The sequence below is a fragment of the Branchiostoma lanceolatum genome, chromosome 9, assembly GCF_035083965.1.
Source record: "Branchiostoma lanceolatum isolate klBraLanc5 chromosome 9, klBraLanc5.hap2, whole genome shotgun sequence".
Taxonomy (NCBI): domain Eukaryota; kingdom Metazoa; phylum Chordata; class Leptocardii; order Amphioxiformes; family Branchiostomatidae; genus Branchiostoma; species Branchiostoma lanceolatum.
In genome coordinates, this window is record NC_089730.1 from 12,836,187 (window position 1) to 12,862,820 (window position 26,634).

The 26,634-nt window shown below is 47.0% G+C and overlaps 1 protein-coding gene across 5 annotated transcripts; it reads left to right on the top strand.

The window, feature by feature from the left end:
- Positions 1 to 25,876, top strand: LOC136442156 (uncharacterized). 5 transcript variants are annotated; one of them, XM_066438833.1, is made up of 4 exons: positions 1 to 106; positions 16,996 to 22,901; positions 23,088 to 23,518; positions 23,784 to 25,876. In XM_066438833.1, the coding sequence occupies exons 2-4, from the start codon at positions 17,065 to 17,067 to the stop codon at positions 24,098 to 24,100; spliced, it is 6,585 nt and encodes a 2,194-aa protein (XP_066294930.1). In that variant the 5' UTR covers positions 1 to 106; positions 16,996 to 17,064; the 3' UTR covers positions 24,101 to 25,876. The 5 variants fall into 5 exon arrangements, with proteins under 5 accessions (XP_066294930.1, XP_066294927.1, XP_066294925.1 ...); XM_066438830.1 differs by lacking the exon at positions 1 to 106 and adding an exon at positions 2,497 to 2,618; XM_066438828.1 differs by lacking the exon at positions 1 to 106 and adding an exon at positions 11,710 to 12,015.
- The last annotated feature ends 758 nt before the right edge of the window (positions 25,877 to 26,634 follow it).

The window sequence follows — 26,634 nt, forward strand, 5'->3', positions numbered from 1 at the left end:
CTACACCTTCTGGATGGCATGTTGGATAATTTATGGTATGCTCAGGGCTTATGGTATGTTCAAACATCACCTTGCACCGACCCTGTAACCCTGCTTCTGGAAATGGGTGAGTACACTTGTAGTGGTGAATGAGAATTTAGTTATAAAGTATTGTTTAATTGCTTTATTGTTGGTGAACAAATCAACTCAACGTGTTACGGGTGGATAATTATCGTGAAATGTGTGGAGGTACTAGTGGCCAATGGAAGACATACTAGTACTGAGTTTGGGGACAGATCAGACAGATATAGAGGATTTCTGTCCGCTGGACACAACATACGGACTCCCAGGAAGTAGACAAGCACTTGGTTCTAGTGTTACAAAAGGAAATGGTCCAACAATCCGTAAATACTTAATTGCTGAGCTGCAGGCCGATTTGAGCTTCTCGTCATAAACACACATTCAAACAAACAAGCTTTTTTTAAAAGTGTTTATACATGTATAAGCAGTGAAAGAAGGTGCGAACAGGGTGTCCTAATGAGTGTGAACAGCTCTCCGACCAAGTTTTGATAAGACTCGGTGACGGTTAGCAGGGTCGGTAACCGACACCTGATGACGCCTTTCCTTTGTCATTGCTTACAGGTTTAATTGGTTATAATTGCTCCGCGCGTAGCCAACACTTGTGAAAGACTACGTCCCAGACCATTTTTTATTCATTATCCACTCATGACCTCTTCTTTTGGTGTAATACTGTTGGGTCAAGCTGAAGGGACATACCGCCGATTGTTAAAGAGAAAAGCTCTCTGATGTTTCTTGATAGGCGACGGTAAAGTAATTCACTGTTCCAACCTCCTTGATCGCCCATACATTCAATCAAAATGTATGGTTTCTACACTATGAAAATATCCACATGCTATGAAACTGAGTAACGATTCACAAACTGAATGTCTCAGACAGCAAGCCAAAGTCAAGACCTCTGATTTTTTAAGTTACGACCTATTTCATGATGTTGTTCATGCTTATTACAAGGCCAAGGTCAACCCGCCGAACAAATAATCGTATGATATCTAGTGCAAATCAGGCCAGTATAAAGCGTGGCAATTCGTACAGCTAAATGTAGACACGTGTATAGTTATAAGGAGCTCACAAAAATGTACAGTCCACTTTTCTTTTTCTTACAGAAATCGCACATTCCTAATAAGTATAATCAGACATAATTGTACGCTATCGCCTGCGTCACAGTCGCGTTACAGTGTTCACGGGTCAGAGCCTGAAGTTGCGCATCTCATGTAAATCCGCAGGGCGCAATCAACGATACCTCATTTGACGCAACTCTGTGCAAACGGGCGGAAACACCGAATTTCGTACAGTTAATCGACCAATTTGCCAACCCAACGAGCGGCATCTAAGCACAGTAACCGTCTTGGAAAATCTGACTTGACGTAGGTAAGTGCAGACCGTGGAAACTAGGACGCTTTTCGAGGACTATATCTATGGACCCGGTCATTGTTTCCAGTTAATCGACTTGGTTGATAGCTAGGTGAGCACCTGTCAAAACCAACCTTGGTCAAAACAAGAAAACAAGCCTGTATAAACTCAAAACACAAAGTTTCCTAAGTTACATTACTAATGTAATACATTTGTATACCAACTGCTTAAACTATCACGAGAAATGAAAAAAAAAGATCTTATATTTTTGATGGCGGCGACGTTGGCAAAGTGGGTTTGCGTCCTGTCCTGTTGATTCATCCCTCTCCCACGGGCACTACCGCCGTCGGCTTTTAGAGCGGCATTGAATTAGCCACTGTATCAAGGAGGTTTAATCAAGATTAAACCTCCTTGGTTTCATTAAGAATGGTATGTTTATGTTCATTCCGAAAAGTATAAAGAACAATCTACACATATAACATCAACTGTGCTTTAAGCAGATCTTATCTCCAAATCAATTTGCAAAGAAAAATGGCCGCGCTCTTTTTTCAAGGATGGAACTGCGCCATGTGCACTCTTGTACTTGACAACTTTCGTCACCCTACAATTACAACGCCTAAAACCAAAATGCAAACGAACTCCATGTATAATATGCAAGTAGAAACATGATACGTTAACACTGCAATGTGGATTCACACTTCAATGACAAAAAAACGCATAACTTTTCGCCACACTAGTTGTCCACTTACAAAAAAAGTAGTTTCAATACCCAAAAAAAAAATGTTTAAACGAAATAAATCATTTAATCGTTCTCCAAATCTGACGAGAACCATAGATACATCTGGATCCGTCTGAGCGCCCGTGGGCACCGTCCACCCCATCTAAGGGAACAATAAGTACTTATGGCTTAGTGACGTTATGACTGACATGTCCTGTATGCCTGATTACCCGCAAGGTGCGCCAATTGCTAAAGCCATAACAACCTTAATGACCCCACCCGTTCGACTGGTTCCTTGTGCGTACAGCCGTGTCAGGGGGCATTATGAATTAATACCCCGCCATTAAAGAACCCCGCACCAATGATCCTTAGTTATGTGTGCCAACAAAAATGGCTCGTCTGCTGGTCGGCCGACTCATCAAAAATGGTGACTCCATGCTTCATACGGATAGACTCAACAGACTACATGTACATCACGTCGCGGTCGTGTTGCGTAAGTGAGTTTTGTCATCATTAGGTAATCAACACCAGGTGTGATAGGTGACAGACGGCTATCACACGCAGACATCATAATTGCTCAGACTTAAAGCTGCACTTTTGCGTGGTCTTCCATTTTGTCTGCTGTTGATAGCCGAAATAAAGTTAGTCCCATCAAGGACGGAGGTCCCTGGTTTTATTAAGGGATACGTAGTAGCGTGAGAAATGCTAAAAAAAAAACCAAGTCAAAACGACTGAATCTCATGATATCAACCTTTTTCTAACCTAATGCTTGTTCTTGCTTTTTTTGACATCTTTAATTAGATTCTGTTTATTATGATAATTTTGATTACTGTAAAATGCCGACTTGATTTTGTTTGGTTACAATGTTTGGTTGGTAGATTGGTTATATAATCTGTCAGTTGAGTGAATATTGGTTGATGACCCTGAAGAAGTAGCCGTGTTATGTTAGTTTTCGAAACAATAACAAATCTGTCCTCCCAAATGTCCACGTCTTGTCTTTGCGACCAGGCTTTTAATGACCAGGGTTAGAGATGGGCACACGTGGCAGGTATCGGGCATATGATTTCAAAGAACATCGCTTGCTTTTACAGTCTTTATTTGTGTTATTTATATCAATATTACAGCTGCCATTTCTTCTATACCATATCTGTAAAAAGACTATCATATGGTCTTATATTCTTTTACTAAGTACATCGTACCATGTCATTGAGCATAGTATGGGATACGTATCTGTGAAATATGTCCTACCATGGCAGGTTTCCTGATACATTAGTAACTTCTACTGTATCGAATTAAGAGCGTTGCATCACGTCTGTAGGTCTGCCATGCATCACAATTTGTCTCTAATGAGTGGACCAAAGTCAGGGTTGTCAGACCTTCAGCCGGCGGAGAGATATAAGGAGAATAACAGGCTTTTCCTTAACGACCCCAGTCACCATAACTTGATTCTCCTGCTTATGACTCGGACACGAAATCCCACTGTTCAGACGGGGATAGCAATTATCACCACTTAGATGTATCCCTGAAAACGAGTGGGGATAAGTTAACATAATTGTTCCGGTTTGTCGACGTGTGCGCATTACCCGACACGGGGAGTGATTGCTGAGATGCACCGGGAGCTTGTTGAAATACCTGGTGACGTCTTGTCTGGCGCGACGTACCGAAACATGAGATAGCCGCGCTCTGTTCAAGTTGTGCATTATCACGACTTGTCTGGAAAGCTTGTAAGTTGTAATGTATAATGTATGTTTAGCCTGAAGCACGGAGATACGCTACGTGACATCCACAGGAAAAGTGCGACAAAACTAAATAAACAAAGTAACTTGTTGAATGTATATGTAGATGCTTCCTACAATTAGCGTAGTTCCCTCTCCCAAACCCCCATGCAATCCTTCCAAAATCACTGGTCCTTCTCGGAACTTGTGTTTGAAACTCCTGCCGCGACGTTCTCGGAATGTTTACCAAACTTTCCGGGCAGGGTGCAGCATTCCGCCAGGTAACGCCTGCGGTCACGTCAAAGACACAGCGCCGTGTGGAGAGGCCACCTATAGGACTCGTCAGTCTTCAAGCCGCGAAAATGTGCTGACGGATTTACATGTTCAAAAATAAGCTTTACACACAACAGTCGACAATGTTGATTGAAATACTTGAAGGTGTGGTCCAGATTGACAGGAAGTCAGGACGTGTCATGAGTACTAGACAAGTATACCCTTATCATGATTTCCTGCCCATCTTTTTTTTTTTCAAAATGATTAAAGAGCGCAACATTCGTAATACATGTACATGTGTTCTTGTTCGGTCTTAAGCCCCCCTCTCACTGGACCCGCGGCACGCTGGCGGTGTCGCTGCGGCCGATCGAATTGACAAAGCACTCAACGAATTTCATCGACTAAAAACGATTCTTTTTAAGCTTTGTGTGTTTTGTTGCCTTTTCGGTCATACTTGTACGTTCTGAATGATATTCCCATTATAAAGTCAAGGGTAACACAAATCCCGTTTAGGACGCAGCGACGCCGCCAGCGTACCGCCGGTCCAGTAAGAGGGGGGCTTTAGTCCATTGAAATAGCTCCGAGTCAGCCCTGTCATTAGAATTTAGATACGTGCGTTGGGACACGTCACGTCGAAAGTATGGCACTCCATATTGTTCAGAAAAATGTCGCGGGAGAAAAAGTTACACCATCTGTGCCAATACGACATCATGGTTAGTCATAACTTAGTGTAATAGTAGTGCCCCGGTATTATTTACTATTGTGTGGTCGACACTTCCACGACCAACCCTAAAAGAAGGCACATCTGGAAAACACTGTCTTATTCATGCAGTTATGTATAGCGCACTGTCTTATGTAATATGCAAAGTCGGGGTAAACAATTAAATGCCGCATACATTGTAAACATGTTCTCAGTTGCTTTAGATGATCACCTTACTACATACACATACTTCGACAGGAAGTCGCTATCCTCTGGTATTAATATTTCGCAACACAGAGAGGCGTACAGAAAAAAAATGCGCAACGTCCCCTCCCAACGTCTGCTTTGAGGTAACCCTACCCCCTAGTAACAAATGGAACGTCCCAAATCCACGTACATGTATGACGATCATCATATGAAGATGTCAAGGTTGTTCCGAACGGCCATAAAGAACCATAAAAGATTCAATGGCTTCTCAGGGATCATTACGTTACGGGGCTCGTCTTCAGATTAACCAGAAGATATCGTTCCCGGGATGGCATCCATTGGTATAATGTCATATATTTCTGTCGTTTCATTTCAATTTCGGCTGCTTCTAAAAGGTCAAGGTAGATTCACTTCCACATCATCTTCAGTTATAGTCTAAGAAAAGAGGGATATGCGCACAGGCGTTGTGATAAGAATAGCTCAAACAGGACGCTCTATTTTGTTATCAATGTTTATTTATGTTTATTAGACATGTTTTTGTTCAATGTATTACCAGCATTCCCATAAGTCAACATAATGATGATTCGATTGATTGATTGATTGACTGATTGATTGATTGGTTGGTTGGTTGGTTGGTTGGTTGGTTGGTTGGTTGATTGATTGGTTGGTTGGTTGGTTGGTTGGTTGGTTTATGTGTATGCGGATCAATCTGTCAACTGATTGATCGATCAATTTATTGATAGACACAATTCTTCATAACAATGACGAAATTTCGTGACTCTAACGTTCTTATAGCATAATAAACATCAACGACAACAAATGGTCTCCCCCGACCCAGGCCAACCGTGATAACGTCCTCCGCAGAGATATGAGTCTTTAATGGCGGTAACTGCTTTCTGTTCAAGCTTGCCATAAAATCTAATTTTGTATCTGCCACACACACACGGTGTGTACCAATTTCCGCCAAGACCATATAAGGAACGCCGTGTCCTGATCTTGAGAAATGACTCATCCGGCATTCAGGTTTTACAGCCAAGGTCATCACTTGACCTTCAGAGCCGTAACGATCACAAATGTCGTTAGTCTGTTCCTTAAACCGTCCCGACATTCCGTGTTGTTGTCTTTAATCACTTCCCATTAAATGACCTTGAGTAGGCAGGCGGAGAAGGGCGGTAGACATGGAGTAGTTAGGATCTGGAACCACGCCAGCGGGTATTTTCGGATGACAATAAATTCCACACACAAGATAACACAAGACTTTATACTCTCAAATCAGAAATCGCACATAGGCCGTTTGTACGTTCTTAGTGCATATATCTTACCCTACAGCTTCACGTCGCTATCATAAAGGCGTTTTCTACCTATGTTCTGTTTTACGTCCTATGAACTGTATCGGATTCCAGTTAAAATGCTATTACGTAAGAATCAACGGAGCTTTAACTCCTAAGCAAGTCATTGCATTGGTAGGGAATTTGCGTAGGATTAGCTAATACGGTTTTTTATTGCGTGAGACGTCATACGGTCATAGAACCATGGACAGGAAAGCAAACTGAACATGACGTCACGGAAATTCGATAGTTCGTTCCTGATCCCAGAATCATAATCAATATCAAGGATCTTTTTATCTTCGACATATAGCCGTTTATGTATGAATAAAAGGGCGACTGTATTCTCCTTTATGCAATGGGCTTTAGCTACATCTGTTATTTTCGTCTGTCGCAGTTTAGCACAAAACATAGAACCGCCCAAAAGACTATCGGGGGAACATTCTGCCCTCATCGGTTTTTTTACGACACCTCTTGTTTAACTGCTTCTCTAAATAAAAGGAATCCGCCCAGACATCAACTCAAATGCTTCTATCTATAATGACTTTTATCGTATATATATCGCTCTCTTTGCATGATATATCTGCATAATACATCGTCAATAGGCGCCCTACTGACGGGACGGAGTTTATTGGCCATGTGTTATTTTACAGCACTTGGCATTCTTGAAACCAACACAACCGACAGCTGTGTGAGTTTATATCCTCCCGATGCGGCGGTCGTTTTGACGCAACGACAAAGAATCAATGGCCACAATAATGTCCTGCAGTATATGCAGACTGTTTTATAGGTCCTCTGGGGGACCAATAAACGTTACAACCTGTGTGGCCAATAAACGTCATTTTTACAGGGTCTTTGACGACCGTTTTTACTGCATCACAGACATACAAAGAATGGCTGTCTACATGTGGGACATAATGAGCTTCCCTCCGGACTCAGCTGTGATGGCGGGAAGACAGCATTGCCTGGCCATTAATGTAGGTCTATTGTTGCTTACAGTCCGATTGTTGGGCGATCTACTAAAACGGTGTCTAGGGCCATGTTGATTTGATTATATGAATGACATCCTCTGGGAACCCCAGAACAACAACACTGGGATCGACGATATTTCAAGAAGTTGGCCGAAATGAGTTCAACGTAAATAGGTAAAACAAGATATTCGTTTTACTACTGTATCCATGGTAACGCACGCTTTTCTCACCTTAGTTAAAGTGAAGACCAAGTCAAACCCAATAAGTTCGAATTTTGACAGAATCAGCATTTAGAATAGTCACATGATATATTTGTTCTCCACTGTTTGTCCGTCTGTTTCTTTTTACTTGCAAGTAGCCAATTTGCAATTAACTTATCACAAAAGGGCCTTCAAATGGCTGCCGCCACAGTGATGCTGGCGAGGGCTGGGGTACGGTAGAAGTGAAGAGGTGTTCTCGAAGATGACATTTCTAATCTACGTCGGTAGAGGCGCCCTTAATTTCCAAACAGATGTTTGGTCCCAACTCTTGAACTCAATTCAGGTGGTGCGTTTTTATTTCCTTTACTGCATACAGAGATCGATATCGAGATGTAGTTCTAAGCTTTACTTTGTACAAATACCTAGCTTCCGTTATGCCTTTATGCCACGAAGTATTTTCCTCACTGTGATTCGATCCTTGGCATGTTCCTCCGATCCCGTTGACTTAAATCTACATCCAAGTAAGTTTCATATCCGGCTTTAAGGTTTCGTTTCTAGATGACGTTTACGTGACAAATGCAGTTATGATGTCTGGAAAAGATTGTGATGATTTAAACGGGACATTGTCCGTTGTAAACCTTGAAAACTTGTTTTTTTTCTCTGCACCATCCCGCAAAAGGAGGACTCGTAACAAACCCTACCGAGGTTTTTGACGACGACGTTAACCGTTTAAAAACCGGTCTGTGATTATGTGAACCGTTAACGTCTCGCCGGTGATTACTGGGATCATTAAATACTGACCGGTGTTTATTAGGACCATGTTAAGAAGATGACGTTAGTGGCAGCATCATAGATATGCGAGGATTGGCTGGTATTGTGTCGTGAATTCAATACTACATCTAGATGACCTCTATCTTCTAAATCTAAAGGCTACGTGAGGAATAGCGCGTAGGTGCGACTAGGCGGAAGTGCCTATTGATCAACACCGTCTTGTAAAGTTATATCCTGGTTTTATTGCCGACGTACTTACTGCTACATGTTCTCTGTTTATTACCCATGGCGGCCAGGGGACTCCGTACGGCATGCAATGGGTCTTCGCTAAACCAACAAACGTGACCATACCGGAGAATACCTGTTACTCCGGCCCAACCGTAACCGTCAGCATAGGCGTGACGTAGATTTTGTTGTACTGAATAGTCGACCTATGCATAGGTTAATGTCCGTGTAGTTAGCGTTCAATACCTTCTGTCTTTTTTATAAATCTGATTATCATTCTTTCCTTTGATACTTCCTCGATTATTTCTTTCATTCGTTCACACTCGGACTCGTGATACGAATTACTGACTGTATAAAAGTCCATAAACATTCATTCAGTCAATCATTCATGCAATCTTTCTTTCAATCATTCATTCACACCCATGGGCACTTAACAGTGACTGAATCAGATAGATAAGATAAAAGATGGGTAGATAAGAGTCATTAAAACATCACGTGGACATGCCCCTACAGGCTCCACTCTCCGGGACGTCTGGCGATTCCCGTATAAGAAAATTGGGTCAGGGATTCAATCATTCATTGGCCGTTCATAGGTCTATACTCATGTAAGAGTCAATTAACACATCAAGACATCGCGCAGACATGCCCCTGGGTTCCACCTCGGAAACCCCTAGTGGCAATTCCCGCCAAAAAATTGGGTCGAAGTAAATGCGGGCTAACTCCAGCTGTGGCTGGGCGGATTAGCTTCAGATGTGGCCCCAAGCGGAACAGATGTCTACTTTTTTTACCGTGCTGATGTCTTCTTACTTTACTGTTTCCGGTCCCGAGCGCGCGCTTAGGTGGTGAAGTCATCAATATCGCGAGCTTCGCTGGCTGTGACAGAGGAAATGAGAAAGTCGTCCTGAATTACTACTGGGTATATTGAGCACCGCTAGCGTGAATTATCGCGTCTATCTGTCATGGTATGATATGACTTATTACTAGTAATAAAGACAGATTTAGATCGCCGACTAAGAGGCTCACTCTCTGGATCAGATGTGAAATTTCATATTACTTCCCACCGACAGATCGCTATGGGAAGAGGCTGAAATAAAAGTACGGTTCAAACCCTGATATCTATGAATAAACGTTGTACTCACAGTCATTCTATCATTCCCTTAGCCACTATCCTGTCATTTCTTCCCTCTCTACTAAACTTTTTTTCACTGGGATTACAATCTTTCGTGTATCAAAACTAGTACGAATCGTCATCATCAACTAGAACAAATATGGTTGCCATGGTCAGTATGAATAATCCCCTGATAAAAGTGACGGCCGTGAAATCGGTTGTTAGGGCGCGGCCTGCCCAAATCTAGTAAATATTCTCTGGGGCTTTAACGGTTCTGGTAGGAATGTACGTACTAATTTTCCAGTGCTGTCCGTCACTTTTATACCGTCACACGGAGAGGAAACAGTGGAAAGGTTGTAGTTGTTTGGTTGTATATTCTGTGATTTCCTGTCTCAAACGACCGGGAAGATAAAGTGATCAAGTCTACAGATGCAACATGTGGTCCCAGGTAGGCCGATAGTTTGTTATGTTTGGTGCTAATTTGTTGTTGCTGTCCGAATCTTATCTGTTCTACTCCATTTTCGTCTTGCTCCACTGTTGGTGCCGGTGTCGTAGAAAAACAATACGTGTCAACAATGCTGTCTTTCGACAACATCACAGGTCATAGAAACAACAGTTTCAACTTTGTTACTGCAGATAAAAGTTGACCATAGTATACTTTTTTCAGTATTCAGTTCGTCACGGTTTGTTTTTAAATGAATGGATGAATGAGCTGTACGTGTGAGTAATTGTTTTAAAACGTAAAATGCCTTATATAGCTTCCCACAACACCTCTGTAGCACATGGTTCTCTTTTACAACTCCGTATGCATGTATTTTTCCTCTGTGAGCCAATTTAAGATGTAATGAAATTAGTGTAGCCGCCTTTTATTTTCCCCACACTTCCCCCCTCATGGTTGCCTACACCTAGGCAGTGCGCAGGCCCGGTGTTTGGTATGCACAATCAATTTTCCAGCTCCGCTCATCCGGTTCACCTATCATATGGAATTCAATTGGCATCATATGTCTCGTTACAAAGGGCTGTTTTCTTCACAGCGGCTGTAAAAACACTTCAGAAATCAGGGCAGCGAACAGTTAGAGTTAATGTTTTCGCAAACACTTGAGTCGAGGACACTGAAGTCAAAGTCGAAGTAGACTCTTATTGATTTCTTTTATTGCGGGCGCGCTGGCTAGGTCTATTTGTGTAGCCGTTGTGTAGGTGATGACTGGCTATTGCAACAGATGGCGAACTGATTAAAGTGTGTCGCAAAGTTGTCAAACAACCGAATCAGGAAAACCTATGTGTCAGCGGAATCGTTCAAGGGGCAGGCAAGACATGAATTTTGTAAAACTCACAACCCAGTATCAAATGCCCATCAAGCTTGTTATCTTATTACCGCACACGGCCTATGTACAAAGTATAAAATGAGTCCTAGAAGTTTCGTCTGAAGGCGGTTGTATTGTGATCATCAGTAGTTTGTATACGTGGCCTGCTCAGTTTAACGTGTCGGTCTTTGACATTATCGCTGTGTAAAAAGCGGCCTCATTAGATGTGGAGTCCGATAATTGGACGGGGGGAAGCAATGGGGCCAATTTGGCAGACTTGGGATATAAGGCAACATGGATTACCCATGACGTCACGGGGCGGAAACAGTTTCCTCGGCAACACAAAGCTATTGAGTAAAGAGGCCGAGGGGATGTAAAGAGGGTCCCTAATACGCTTGCTTTTGAAGGTCTGTGTAAACTTTTATATTCACGGTATCGCGGAAAGTGCCTGGGCTATTGTTTGTGTGAGCCCGGCTTGCATGCAGGGCACTTCTGTAGTAGTGCTGGTATGGCATGAGTCGGTCATGTAATAAATTCTACCTCCTTTCTTACAAGACATTGAATTAAGTTTATTGGTAGCTACCCGCATAACACGTAGCTAACACACATATCTGAATTGCCCGTTGTAACGGTACGGTCCTTCGTTGTTTACATACAATCATGCCCCAGACCTGAGTTCTAATTAGTTTGGAAAGCGGATATGGGAGTATCAGAGCTCGCCCCCATTCAACTTCCCATTTTCACTCCATGAAAAGTAAACACACGAGGAGAAAGTGTTTCATTGTTTCCCGTTTTTATGACGGTCGTAACTTGCAATGTACATGTTAGGAAAAATCCCTTTGCGTGCCTCGCCTTCGATTTTGCCCTATCCCGGGTAATGAGGGCCCTTCTAAGCTGTCATTATGTTGTCAGCTGAGTCATTATCGCCATGTCATAAACATTCACCATTCAAGTCGGGCATGATGGGATATGTAGCGGTGACTCTTTCAAAATGGCGCATGGCGGGAGCGGCGGAGCGTGAAAGTTCGTCGGCAAAACTGCGAACTTCTGACGGCAGGACCACGGCAGTGCCTTCATCACCTACAGCACAGGTAGGGGACACTCTTCTGCAACTCTCGGGAACACTTTATGTGAGCATGCCCCTCCCCACTTGGTAAGTTTGGCGAAGTGTTTGCCGGGCGTCCCCCACGAAATCTCGGAAGACTGGGGCCGGAGCCGTCAGTTTGGTTATGACCCGGGGCTATGCTAATGCCGCGAAGTTTTCATTATCAGTTTTACAGGCGCTGCATCATTGATTTCCAGGCGCCTTACGCTGAAAGTCAAACGTATGTCCCCATTTCTCAGTGATCCGTGGTTGCTTCCCAAGTTAGGGAAAGTTGTAGCGACCGTGTTGATAAGTGTGCGAACTAAGCGAGCGGGAATAGTTGGAATGGCCTTTTATTCAGGACGCTGCTTGTATGCAATAAAAGTTGTCATTTGTATTCAAAGCGTCGTCCCGAGCTTTTCACAGCCCTTTATCATTCCGCTTTGTCCCGCGCAGTTTGCAAGCCGTCCCGGCAAACTTTTTTTGTCTTTTCCTGTCTGTTTCCTCTGAAGTCTTGGACGACTTGGAGTAATCAAAACTCGCAAGGGGGTATAAAAATCCATCATGGCCTCCTCCATCTGAACTTGACACCTCTGAAAGAGCGTGAAAACTGATAACACACTGCTGATGGGCCCCTCCCCACGCACCAAATCTCTCACGTGAGGGGCACTCAATAGGGTCTTGTTTGAATTGCGGGGTTGGGAGTGAATAAAAATTACCGATGTTTGGATTGCGGCATCGCAACGAGTGTAACACAACACGGCGGGCGAGGAAAGCGTTGTCCCAGACAGTTTGATTACCCCAGTTCGGAACAGTCTCCGCGAGTTTGTCAGAGAGGCTTTGGGGGGAATTTCCAGGAGATAACGTGGGATGGGGCGGCATTGGTCGTCCTTGCCTAGGCTTAGAATTAATACGGCCTCTGAATACCGGAGTAGTATTATCAATGGCATCATTATGTGGCTGTGCCGCCTGTTGAGTGCTTTGTGGGGATCTTGAATAGGTTCCGTGAAGGGTATATTCATCTGAGTTAATGTTTACGTTCTCTGTATAACTTAGCGAATTACATCCTTTAATGAAGCGCGCAGTGCCGCTGCTTCCCACGGCACACAGGCGCTTTGTGTTCTCGGCGCTGGCAATTCGGAAATATAACCATCTTTTTCTCGTCCTTGACTGTTGTGTTTATATGACCCTGAGATTAATCAAACTTGGCCCGCGGGCAGTTAAGTTCTTTGTTCTCTCCTGAATATGTTATGAAGCGGCTAGCCCCGTCTGACATTCTTCTACGGATGCTTGAAGACGACTCACGTTTACAGTATGAAAGAATTTATTGTTCTGGTCTTTATTTGCGGGCCATCTTTTGTTTAGGTTTATCTGCCCGACATGGCGTCGCTGTATTTCCGGTCGTCCATCAAAAGTGGCCCAGTCCTGTGCTCGGTGTCCCGTATTACATTACACCACACCGCTGATGAATTCTCCGCACTTGAGCGCGCCGTGGCGGGGATGCGGAGACATGCAACTTGTTGCATTCATGTATTCTTTATGGCGGGTAGAAGGTACACATGGAATACATCACGGGCCATTCTTCCATCGCTCGCGTTAGACCACCTATCAAGATGATTGAAAGAATCTGCGTATATTTCCCCCGGGGTTATAAAAATCCCATACACGCAGCGGCGGGACAATGTTGCTTTTAGCCATATCCAACTTCGACGCCCGGAACATTCCAGTCTGTCTCCACAATGTCGGCAGGAAAAGTCATAAATAGGGAGTTCCGCGAGTTTTACTGCGTTATTTGTGCATCGTACAGCTGCCGGCCAAATCAGAAATATATAGTCTGGCTCGTAAATTTTACACAAGGAATCGAATGAAAATGTGTCTGGTAACTGTATTGCTGTCACGCAAGTCCTGTCGAGTTGCTGATTTTGATCGCGCCATGTTTTTATTACCTCCAGATGTGTGGATGTGTCTGTATAAGTATGAGTCATGTGATGGGCACCGGCTATAACTGTAAACAATCGGATCCTCACTCGAGCCAGAACTTTGTTGATTAAAGGTCCCACCTCATGTGTCCGTCAGCCACTTGTGCAAACAATTCCAACATTCTTACACCGTCTCGCTAGAGTGGCCCTGCTTACCTTGGACGTTGAGAAGGCCGTGGAATTTTATTACCTAAAGCGTTCTCTCAACGTTTTTGTCGAGCGCGTGAGAACCGACCCACTGCATATGGATGAGCGACTTTTATGAATGCGTCCGCTCCGCGTAATAAGAAGGAACCGAACAAATGCCTCTTTCTTCCCCCCTTTGAAACTTAATGGCGCCATTATGAATTCGTTCCATCTGGGCTGTTGTTAAAGGGCTCTCCAGCATAATCCGCCCCAGAAAATTTGGGAAACTAAAACCAGACCGGCGGAGGATTGTTTCGCCTGGGCGTCATGAGCGCAACAGTTGAGGTAAATTTGATTACTTTTCCTTCCGCTCATTTTGGCGATGCGTCATTAGACTTCGCAGATGGTTTCGAAATTCAGCACGGTCCAGATCCGCGAGATGAGACCATTTCGAAAGATAAGGGGGCAATTTGGCCGGGCTGTAGTGTAGCGGCAATCAGTTACGGAGTCGGGGCACAGTGGAGAGAGTGGAGGGATTTTTATGATATGTGTTGGCACGGCGGAATTGTGCCAACGTGCGAGCAAGTTTGATGGCGGAAAGCGGCGCTGTTCCTTGTCAGTTGGGACACGTTTAAGGCATCAGCTTTCCGTGATTTATCGGGGCTGCGCTACCCCGGTGTCAGAGCCAGCCCTGCTCTTGTTTACTTTATTACCAGAGTAATGGAATGCCCAGCCTAGCAGAACATCCCACCGCGTCTAATTGTCTCGCCTTTTATCGGACCTGCTTGATGCATAGAGAGGTCCATTTGCACGCTTATTGCATCTCGCTCTAGCAAAGGTACTGTGTACAAAGGCCCCTTTGTTCTTTCCTGAGCCCTTGCATCTTTGAAACGGCGATTTTATCACTCTATTGAACTAACGACTAACAAATGTGACCCGACAGGATGGTTATTTTCTTTTCTGTCATCTGCATACGCGGATGCCAAAACCGCCGTCTTCGGTTACCAGGTCTTACTCCGGCTGTGGCAGCCGTACCATAAACCCCTCCCGAACACTGTCGCTCCGTATTGTGTTTTTATTGCCACCAGGTTACGACCCATCGTAAAATGCAAATACGACAAGTTGGGCAATTTTTCTATCTTGGGTCTTTTAATGACCGCCTTATATGGCGTGCTTAGTCTTGTGTGCCACGGGTCAATTGCCGTGCCGTGTGAAACTTGATAGTAGTTATTCTCAGGGAGCATTGCCCTAAAGTCATCCACGATCCATGAGGCTCTCCTGAATTGCAAACACCGCCCGCAGTGCTCGGCCGCGCCGCCTTCGCCGCGTCACGATGAATCCGCGCCCGAGACCGGCCCCGTCCCTCCGCTCCCCCGGTAAGCCCGTCTCTTCTTCCGTAGACATACTGTCTGTGCCGTGGTGGGTGTCGTTAGTGGTGGGGTGGGGGAAGACGGCGTTACGAGCCCGTCTCAGACTGGGTAGCGAGGCCGCGGGGTTTTATGGCGGTTGTAAACAGAGAAGCGAAGCGTGTACATGCGGTGTGTACTTAAGACCCGGGCTGGCTGGATGAATGACACTCCAAGTTAGTTTGAAGCGCGCAGTACAGAGGCTCCCATGGGGAGACATGTCGAAGTTCATGCGGTTTAGGAGATGTTCAGACACATTTCGGCAGTCTAGACGACGTCGGGTCATGCCCCACATCTCCGCACTGCGTTGCATGTAATTTAATTGCCCGGTGTAACCACTGCGCCCCGAGGTCCGTGCAGCGGGAGGGCAGACCCGCCGGGGCCGGGGGGCCGGGATTTCTGGCCGGGAAGTCACTTCTGACCGCCCGAGACATTCCTGGTGGGGAGGGAGAACCCGGGTAGCCATAAAATTGCGATTCTCAGCAACATCAATGCAATTACTAATGAGCAGTGCAGCAAGGGATCTCATTACTGTTTGCCAATCGATTTGGTCACCCGAGGCAGTTAATCTTTACTTTGTGACGTCACTCGATGCTCTAATTGACGTGTTTATGGCGCCAGCTAAAATGGAGACTAAATGGCCGGAGGGGGGAAACTGAAATCTGTCATAAGTATACTAGATCTCTTGAGATACGTTTGGTTTCTTTAGTTTTCACCGCTGTCCATCCGCCCTTCATCGCAGCTAGGCCGCTCGGTTACACAAAGTTGGTCACGCTTTACGATATGCTTATAGGACGCTACCGCTTTTGTGCCCTGTTTTTCGCTGGCGGAATGTTTATTCCATAAATGAATTAGAAGCTCTGACCTTTGTTGTTCCCAAAAGAGCGCTCCAGGGTGAATGGGCGAGGTTTCCTGCTGCCAATAGCAATTGTGTTTGTTTATGCTGGGGAATTAACACAGTAACAGCATTACTCATTCGGTATTTGCTTTGTATAGCTTTGTATTCTGTGGAAGATCAAGCCCGTGTCTCACAAGGGGGCAGGCAGAGGGGCTTACAGAACGTGACCAAACTTCTTGTGAGCCAAGACGGCCGCTTCTTTTATGGGCCCCATGGCATACAGCATATTGGAATGCAACAAGTTAAGTCACCGCGAAGCGCACTTCATCTGGCATGCAAATACTCTAATTAAGGCCGGGGTTACCTACTTGGAATCAGATTTAGCTTTCTTTGTCACATAAACAATGGAGCACAATGACCAGATTTGGGACAGCCTTTCCCCATGTGGACGTAATAACGCCGTAAAAAGAATTGCCATTCACGGGGGAGGAATGTTGTCGGCACTGCGGACGTTTTGGACACCAGCTTGGGCAAAACCAAGCGGACAATGGCGACGGATTTGGTTAGCGTGATAAGACACAAAGGTAATTTAATAGCCCGTAATTAACCATCTATTTCTTTTGCCTTTCTGCCTTCAGGTGCGGGTACACCTGCGTGCGAAGCCAAGCCTGAAACAGCCGCGCCTGTTGCTGGAGTGACACAGCATCATGAACAGAGCTGGACCGGCCTGCAGCCCACGGAAGAAAGGTGAATCTGCGACAGGCAACAGTAACAAGACTTTGAACAATTCCCCCGCCAAGAAGAAAGCGCCCACTGCCACTAGTGTTCCTAAGTTGGGACGACGGAAACAGGTTCTCCAGCCCAAGGCGGACCCAGACGCAGCAACAATAAGTACTAAGTCTCCCTCCGTAAATAAAGATTCCAGTGCCATTAAAAGCGAACAAAGACAATTATCCGAGCTGATAAGGGGACACTTCCATTACGAGGGCAGTAGCTCAGAACAGGACGATTTAGTCAGGAGGTCACCGCGATTCAAGGCGGATCTAAGTAAAACTTCTCAGGACAATTCAGGAGCTGGTAGCGAAATTAAGGGGTCTGTGATTTCTGTGAACGGAGACACTGTAAGCCCCAGGAAGCTGCAAGATCTGGCCACAGCTTTTCAGGTCAGAATAACAAAGATAGCCTCACCTGGTAAGGCTTCACTTGCGGAGCGAGAGACAGGGTGTCCGAATAAGAAAACTGAAGGAGAGAAGAAACGCTCGGCAAGTAGGTCACCATCCGCGAAACGACAAAAAAAGAAGTGTAAGAAAGTTGACAACAATACAAAAGTTGACAACAATTCAAAAGTTGACAACAATACATCTAGGCAAATAAAAAAGCCCAGAGGCTCTAGCAAAAGTGGAAAGAAGCCTGAGCAAAAGCAGAAAGAGAAGAACACTGATTGCGACATATCGTCAAGTGAGCCAGTATCAACTACAGAAGAAACTGCTGATACAAACGATAAGTTGAAAAAGAAGCCTATCGTTCTGCTAAGACGGCTAAAGCAATACCAGTTTTCGAGTCCTAAGAAGGACGATAGCACAGAAATTCAGGCTGAAGAGAGCATCACTGTCTTTGAAACAAAAGAAGAAAACCAAGACACAGTTGAAGAAGACCAAGACACATTAATAGAACGTGTAAAAAGGAAATTAAGTTTCGACGACGGTGATCACCTTGTTGAAGAACGTGTCAAGTCAGACTTGGCAAACGTGGACAGTCATTCCGAACTGACGAGCGAGGTAGAACTACAGGAAGAAACACCTCACACGCTGAACGCCGAGCCTTCTAGTGATACCGCACAAAACTGTGAAGTTGTACTTGAGAATAAAGATATCCGCTGTGACACAGAGAGTCACATTACTGCCGTGCAAGATACAAGTTGCGAACTTCGTGACGCCATAGAGCCAAGTGCAACACAGGAACCAATGAGTGCAGAGGACACTGCCCAGGAAGCAGACACTGCAGCAATCGCCATGTCTGAAGAGATGGTCAAGAAAGACTTAGCCGCGTCCCAGAAGGAGACACCTGGCCGGAGCCCGTCCCCTGCGGTCGGATCTTCAGATGATGCATCTAAGCCATTAAGATTTCATGACTCACAGATGCCGATGAACGCGGATAAAATAGAAATGAAATTGGACGAAGTCCCAGAAGGAGATATCAACGGCACAGATAAAGACGTTGAAAACGTTCCCCTCACTTCACAAGGAGCTGATGACTACTGTTTACCCCTGGTTACTGATAGGGATTCTACGGTAACGAACGAAGAATCGCGCGTGCCAGTCCCGTCCTGCGACCTGCCCGACAGCGCAGAGAGCTGCAGTGTGGAGTCTGAAGGGACCAACGACGCGAATATGTCTGCAACTATCCCTGCCTCAGAGGAACCTGCACAACAGGTGTCTAAACAGGTAGAAGATGCGGAGCAAAACAGCACCAGAGACAGTCATTCCAATCATCCTCTTCCAGAACCGACAGAGTTGCCCAAACCTGTGGTGAAGGAGAGGACGAACAGGAGGAAAGCGAAGTGCCCGGCAAAGATTCCGCGACAGGAGCTGATGCTGGAGCACCACGACGCCCCGTTCGAGCTCGACGACCACGAAGGACACATTCCAATGGACGAGGATGAAGAGGAGCGTCAGTTCATGATGGAGATGGGTGAGGAGGATATGAATGACGCAGACCATTGGATGGAGGACGCAGTGGAGGAAGTGAGGAGCAGGAAGGGCCGACGTAAGGCCACGACGCCCCGCCCGAACAGACAGGCCGCCAGCCCGGGACGTCACGACGTGGCCTATGTGTCCTTAAACGAGGCCAACCCACCTATGCGGCATCTTTTGAACCACGAGGACGAGGCTAGCGACGTCCAGGCAAACCCCGCGAACCAATACCAGGCTTACCTCAGGGAATTATTACCTCCAATGGTAAATTCTGGAAGCCAGGGACCGACTTCGCCTCCGCCACAGAGCGGCGGCATGCCGCGGCAGCTCGCCATGTACCCCATGCACTCCACAAGGATACCTCGACAAGACGAGGAATCAGCGGGGGAGGAAGAGCGCGTCTCACTGCCGCCATTTGCAAGGAGGGTCGGGGAAGACGACAGTCTACCACCGAACTTCATGGATAACCGTATGGTACGCCAACACGAGATGGGTGAGCAGCAAAGTCCAGAAGACGGACAACATAGCAGGTACAGGCGAGAGTTTCACCGCGTTCCTTACAGCAAGTGGGTGCTGACAATGTTGGAGCACGCCTATCAGGAGGGGATGGGGTACGTGCGAAGCACGAAGAAGTTCGAGCTCAGCATGGCGACGGGCCTGTCTTCGCGGCAGATCAAGGTTTGGTTCCAGAACAGGAGGGCAAAAGACCGTAAGCTGAAGAAGAGAGGGAAGTTGCCGTTCAAACCAGCGTTCAATCGCGGAAGAAGGTCGCACGAAGAAGAGAATGAGTCCGGAGACGGAGCCGACGCAGCCGACTTTGACGTAAAATCTGAAGACGCGCCGGTCTACAGGAAGCCCGTCATTGACTCAGACGGCGACGCGGCCGACAGGAGTCATAAGATGCAGATGCACGCACCGATGGTGACTCCAGCTACGCACAGCCAAGCTTCTGTCGCACCAGTTCACGTGCCTGCAGCGTCTTCTTCTTCTTCTGAAAGTAAGCACCCCGAGCCACTCAACCTCGTCCGTCGATCCAGCGACAGTCGCACCGACACTGTGCGAGCGCGTCTCAAGGCGATGATGCAAGAAAAATCCGACCCAACTCCGCCGCAGCTGTCTGAAGATCGCCGCGACGACCCGAACAACAACGCCCCTCTGAACCTCGTGGTGGCCAAGTCGCAACCTGAACAGACTCCTGCTACGTCGGCTAGCAGCACCAGGTCTTCTCCGCCAACTGCAGCCCAACAACAACAGATGGACCAAGTCAGGGCCGCCATGATGGGGGCTGCTGGAGCCGCTCAATCTCCCTTCATCCCCGTTCCAGGAGCCTTCTTCGTTCCCATGATCGACCCTGGATTCGTCTTCTACGGGCAGCTCGGCAGTCATATCAGGTGGCACAACCCTCCAGGCGTGCAGAGAGCCGCCGACATGGGACAGATCCGACCAAACCTTGCTGCTGCCGGGCCCAGCGGTATGATGGCTCAGGGCGCCAAGTTACCCTCAGCCTCGCCAGGACAACCTCCGCTGCCTCCTCCAGACGAAGTCAAGGCTGCTCAAGCAAAGCGTCATCTCCTTCTTCCAGGATACGGCTACAAGGACATGAGGAGCACGCACGAACGCATCCGCACACCCAACCGCTACCGGACTCCGTACACAGATGAGCAGACACAGGCCCTGGAGCACGAGTACCGCGCACACGGCGGGTTCATCAGCATCACACGGAAGGAGGAACTCAGCAAATCTCTCTGTCTCTCCTATCGCCAGATCAAGATCTGGTTCCAGAACAGGCGTGCCAAAGAAAGGCGCCAGCACAAGCGAGCTGCGAAAGACGGCTTGCCGTACGGCATGGGATCGCCGCCTCGCACTGACGGCACGTCGTCCAATGACGGCCAAGGGGACAGCATCAACGACATGACCAGGTCTCTGACGTCAGATACCGACGTGGACAGGCGCGTCATGGAGGACTTCAGAGATGACGATGACTATGATGATGATGACGACGACGATATGATGGACAGATCGAGGGAATGGGAGTCGGGACCGGACACGTCTCAGGACAGCATGCAGGAGCAGTATGCACCACAGCCACTGACAGTACAAGAAAGTGTAGCACCAGAGGCAGAGCAAGTGGCGGAACCCGCTATCCCTACAACTGAGAGTGTCGCTGCCTCTTCTGAAGAAAAGCAGGAAGTGAACGTGTCCCAGACCGAGGAAGAAGCAGTGCCGTCTGCCAAACCAGAAGAACCAGCTGCTGCTGCTAAGGACGACGACGAAGCCATGTTCTATGACGTAGACAGCGACCACGCCCTCCAAATAGTCGAAGAGCCTGAGGAGGAGGAACAAAAGATGGAGACTGTCAGCGCGCCTAAAGTTGATGAACAAGACAACAGAAATGTGGACCCCGACATGACAGCCGTTGTGCCCCAACCACCAGAGGTGTTCTTCCAGCACCTAGAGCTGATGAGGAGACAGAGGGTCGACAGCAACCGCTCTCAGTACTCGAGGGAACAGATCAAGACTTTGGAAGCGGAGTTCAACGTGCACGCCGGCTTCATCAGCAGCAAGAGGAGGTCGGAGCTAAGCGAGTCTCTGGGGCTGACCACTCACCAGATCAAGGTCTGGTTTCAGAACAGGCGAGCGAAAGAACGTCGTCATATGCAAAAATACGGAGAAGGTGATCCAATCGCACTGAGCTTCCTCACACCTGGGATGATGGGGAAAGTGCCTATGGTTCCCCTCTCTCCCAACAGGCAGGCCGGCGGTCACCCCCGACTCCACGGCACTCCCACCAGCCTGGGGAATGTTGGCAAAGCTGGACAGAAGGACGGATACAACAATATCGTTCGTGCCGCCATCTCTCCCGTCGAAGCAACCAAGCCGGGAGATATCAAGCTAGGCTCTCAGAACCATGGCGTCGTGGTGAAGGAAGAGCCGGAGGAGTCTCGGGACAGCTACAGCAGCCCGCTCGGTCTTGAGGAGCCCCACAACTCGTGGTTGACCAGGAAGACGAGGACCAAGTTTAGTGAAGAACAGATCCTTGTTCTTGAGACGGCCTTCGCCAACAACCAGTTTCCCACCGGCTGGGTCAAAGCGCAGTTGTCTCAGGTCACCGGGCTGACGATGCGACAGATCCACGTCTGGTTCATGAACCGCAGGCAGAAGGAGAAACACTCCAGGAAGAGGGCCGGGCGCGCAACTACCAGCCCCGGAGGTAGGGGCATGACACCGTCGCAGTCCAGACGAGTCCACTGGAAGCAACTAGCAAAAGCCCTCACCCCGGCACAGATCAGAGAGAACCAAGAAAGGCAGGCCGCTGCAGGTGTGCCATCGCAAGCCTTGCCTACCACCAGCGTTGTAAACCCGGCACCTGTCAGCACAGCAGCCCACTTCACCGCCTCACCTGTCCACCTGCCAGCTCCGGCTGCAACTCCACCGACTCGTCGACAGACACTCGACACCCTCAAGTCCCTGCAGCAGGCCAAACTGGCTGATGGGGGCGCTTCTGACGCTTCCCCTGCCGACCAAGGACCGATGGACCTGACCAAGAAGGAATCGCCCCGTGATGACAAGAGTGACGTGGCCGACGTGGTGGACCTGAGCGGGTCTCCCGTGCCGTTCATCTTCAAGGACGACAAGAAGTACATCCTGATCTGTGACGCGTTACGTCTGCTGTCCACGTCACACCTGCAGCTGATGACGGAGTCCCTGCGCGCCCTGGACGTCTACATCCAGCGCTGCTCCGACCTGGACGTCACCAAGTTCAGGGTTCTGCACGGGGAGGTGCAGCACACAGCCGAGTGTTTCTCCATCGTCAACCTGGACCAGTTCTCCTCGCACCTGCCACAACTCAGGTATGCACTCACATCTTCTCTGTTTACATCTTATTTTGTACCCAAGTTGGAAACTTGCCTTATGTGATTTATTAATTCATAACAAGTTGCATTATGTCTTATAGTCGGTGACAGTGATGATTTAAGTTCTAACTTGTTTTGCTCTTATTATTGCTAAGACCATGGTGTGTTTTCTGTTCTATTCAGGTACATCATGAAGCAGCACCGTAACGCTCAGCCCCCTGAGACCGAAGCGGACGGAGAGAGGCGGTGTTACCTGCGTGCCGCCTGGGGAGGGAAGGACGCAGAAGAAGCCAAGGAGAAGCCGAGGAAGGAGCGTCAGCGCCACGTGTCCCCCACCACCGGTGCCTTGCCGCCGAGCTCGATTATGAGCGCCACTCCACAGCTGCATCAGTCTCACCCCATCGTCATTCCCCCAGGGCAACCGGGGGCGTACCCCTTTGGACTGCCGCAGCCAGGGATGGGACTCCCCTTCCCCATGGCCAAGGTGTCGGCCGTGCCGTCTTCCTACCAGTCCGGGCTGGTGACCAGCAGCGCCGCCAGCAGCCAGGCGCCCGTCAGGATCTCATCCGTGTTCTCACTCAGCCAGGCTCAGGGAGGAAAGGAGACAAGCATGGGTCAGTCTTTTACAGACAGTAAATGAACCAGTTCATTTTCAGGTTGTCAACTGTGAAGTATTGATAATTTTTTATTGCACAGAAACCACTATCATCACGTTTATAGTTGGAGCCCTTGCTTATGAGCTAGTAAAACAATCTGAGTAACCAAATTATCAGTGTAAGTAGTTCTGATGTATAGTAGACTTTCCATAAAAGCGGTTGTTTGAAATGTTCTGTGCTTTTTTCATACTTTAAAATGTATCTTTTGTTCCACTCCTTGCAGCATCCAGCAGGAACGAACACGTGAGTCGTCCACGCATGCGCTTCACCCAGGACGAGGTGGAGGTGCTGGAGGGAGAGTTCCAGCGCACGCCCTGGCCGGACGGCTACGTGCCCTACGAGCGCCGGACCGAGCTGGCCGTGCAGCTGGGCGTCACCAAGAGCCGCATCGACGCCTGGTTCAACCACAGGCGCACCAAGGAGAAGTACGGCCCGAGGTCCCAGTCTCGCGAGATGAGAGAGTCCGGAGCTCTAGAGGAAGCCACGTCATCATCGAAACCCATGACGTCAGAGCCGGTGGCCAATGGTGCAATGAGCTAACGTGACGTTGAGAGTAGTGTAAGTAGGCACATCTACGGACGTCATTTGAAGTTAAGAAAATATAGATAGACAGTGTTGATCCGACCACAGACTGCGTTTAGAGCCACACATTGGCGAGTACTTTGATAATGAATATTCTGGGTCTGTATGGAGGTCCGTGATAACGTTTTATCAGCATTGTATTCAAACTGTGCCATAAGGTCTGGGGTGATATGATGTCTTCAATGTTTGAACAAAAGCCAAGTAGTATGATAGCTAGACTTGGCCATGGTGCCAACCTGAAGACAAAATGACCACATGACCAGTCGTCGGATGTTATGTAGAAATGAAGAGAAGATAATCGTGGATGTAACAGCCCCGATCATGTTCTAGGAAATCTGCAAAGTTTCGACGTTTTTCTGTCATGTCCGAGCAGATTGATTTGTTAAGAGAGGTTACAGTCCAGGTTATCTGGGAAACCTGTCTCGGCGGCATGCCAAATATTGCCACAAACGGCTCCGAGAGAGTTGATGGGAATTTCAATATCTGTAGTAACTTTCCTGACGATAAGTCATTGGGACAAATTAAGCCGGTACAGGGTCATTTTACCGATTAGACTCCCACGTAGAGTCAGTATCATGGCGTGACGCTAAATGTGATATTTTCTCGTGCTCGGCCAGTGGATAAGTGCTTTTATAGCGCACAATGCGTGTGTACTGGCTTGCCATTCCGTAAATCATGTGCAGTAAAAAATGCAATAGAGATAGCTATATGTACCAGAGTTCTAACCATAGTTGACTGTTAACAAATCCATATATGGCAAAATTTTCTAACATAGTAGTCGGTTTATGTCGCAGAAAGAATGTTACGACGTGCCTTACTCTAAGGAGTTTGAAGATCGTTCTATTTTTGTGTATATGGATGGGATATACTATAAGTTGTGCCAGCGAGCTGCAATGATTTAAACTGCTAGTAAATACGTGTTCGTCACGTGAAGATATAGATAAAGTATTACTTCTAACCTGTGCCAGTAAAGTACAAGTATATGCCATAACGACCACCAACAGATATATGTTATAGTTCAGCAATACCCTACGTTCACTGTTATTGTTCTAACATTTTGTACGATATGTATATATACATATATTTCATGATATGTTGGTTACTAGTTAGTCTAGGTAGGTAGTTTATTTTGTTTCATCTTACACGAATGTTGTAGTCCGTCATTACTATATTTACTCTGTTGTTATGTAGGGATGGTGAAACATCCCAGTTGACCACTGCGTTAGAATTCTAAGTGTTGGTAGTTGAGGGAGTGCGGCCTACGTTGCTAGAAGTATATATTCCGCCGCTGTGTTGTTTTTACCATTCACGTCACACAATAAGACACTGTTATGGCATCTATTATATCGCACAGAAGATTTGGCGCATGTGCAGTAAGCATTCGTGTGTGTACGCATGCGTAAACAATTGTTGCCAACGTTGCTGTTCGTACTTGGTGCATTCCAGTCCGGGATTCTGATGTAGTCAGTGTCCCTGAATGTAAGAAATGTCTCTGTGAGCGCAGAATAAGAACTGTGATATCTAAGCCGCTACGTGTGCACTTTGTTTCCCCGAGAATGCCTACATAGCTGCAATGAATGGTGTACTAGTTAACTTGACTTGCCAGTGTTAGTCCTAACCCATAGTATGTACGGTACTGTTTATATTTTTGTACCCATAGCTATGTCAACTATAGAAGACGCCCAGTTCTGTACCCCTCACCAGAAATATATATATATTCTTACAGAGAACCCATATTCCTTGTGCCGAGTCTGTTCATCACTCCCCGTGCCCATTAGATCCGTGCAGGCCACTTCTTCGCCAGCCAACAACAATGAATATTGCATTAAGAAGATTTATGTTGCGCCTGTCCCCCTTGAATATCCGCCGAACATTTTTCAGTCTGCAATTAGACGTCTTGGGCGAGAGGTAAATGTCGGGGCTCCGCGCTCCCCAATACGGAAGCATCCATCACGCCGAAAAATCGCTGCGTCCGCACGCCCCGAAACTCTCTCCTCAACTATTGATCAACTTCTCTGCGCTGATCGATCACCGATCGATGACGTCATCAATCATTGATGTAATGGCCACCCGTTCTGGGGATCGAAGATTGAAAAAAAAGTTATAAGGTGAAGGGAATTCGTTCTCCAATAGAAACTTTATTTGGCATCTCGAATAAAACTTGTATGACCCGGGGATTTGTAACCATAGCAACGTTTGAAAGTTACTATTTACGAAAAATGAGTACTAACCACTTAATGGGGGTACATTGGCTACCGCTCTAAACAGGTTTGACGATCAAGGTCCTCCTTGTTTGGAACAAACGAGTTATATCGTCCTCATATTGTGAATAGATATACTAAATATGTTGGAAGGAGACATGTAATGATATCCCCCGTAGTGCAGCGCACCGTCAAATCTGCCAACTTGTACCGTCTTGTCAGAGAACGAAACAATGAAGATAAAGTTGGCGCCGCCTGATTTACCAAAGGAAACCTTGGAAGACGTGTTTT

Excerpts from the sequence above, each read along its gene's own strand:
- LOC136442156 (XM_066438833.1), top strand. The coding sequence starts at position 17,065 with ATGAACAGAGCTGGACCGGCCTGCAGCCCACGGAAGAAAGGTGAATCT. Across the intron at positions 22,902-23,087 it reads TCGCACCTGCCACAACTCAG|GTACATCATGAAGCAGCACC; the intron begins GTATGCACTCAC and ends TGTTCTATTCAG. Across the intron at positions 23,519-23,783 it reads AGGAAAGGAGACAAGCATGG|CATCCAGCAGGAACGAACAC; the intron begins GTCAGTCTTTTA and ends CACTCCTTGCAG.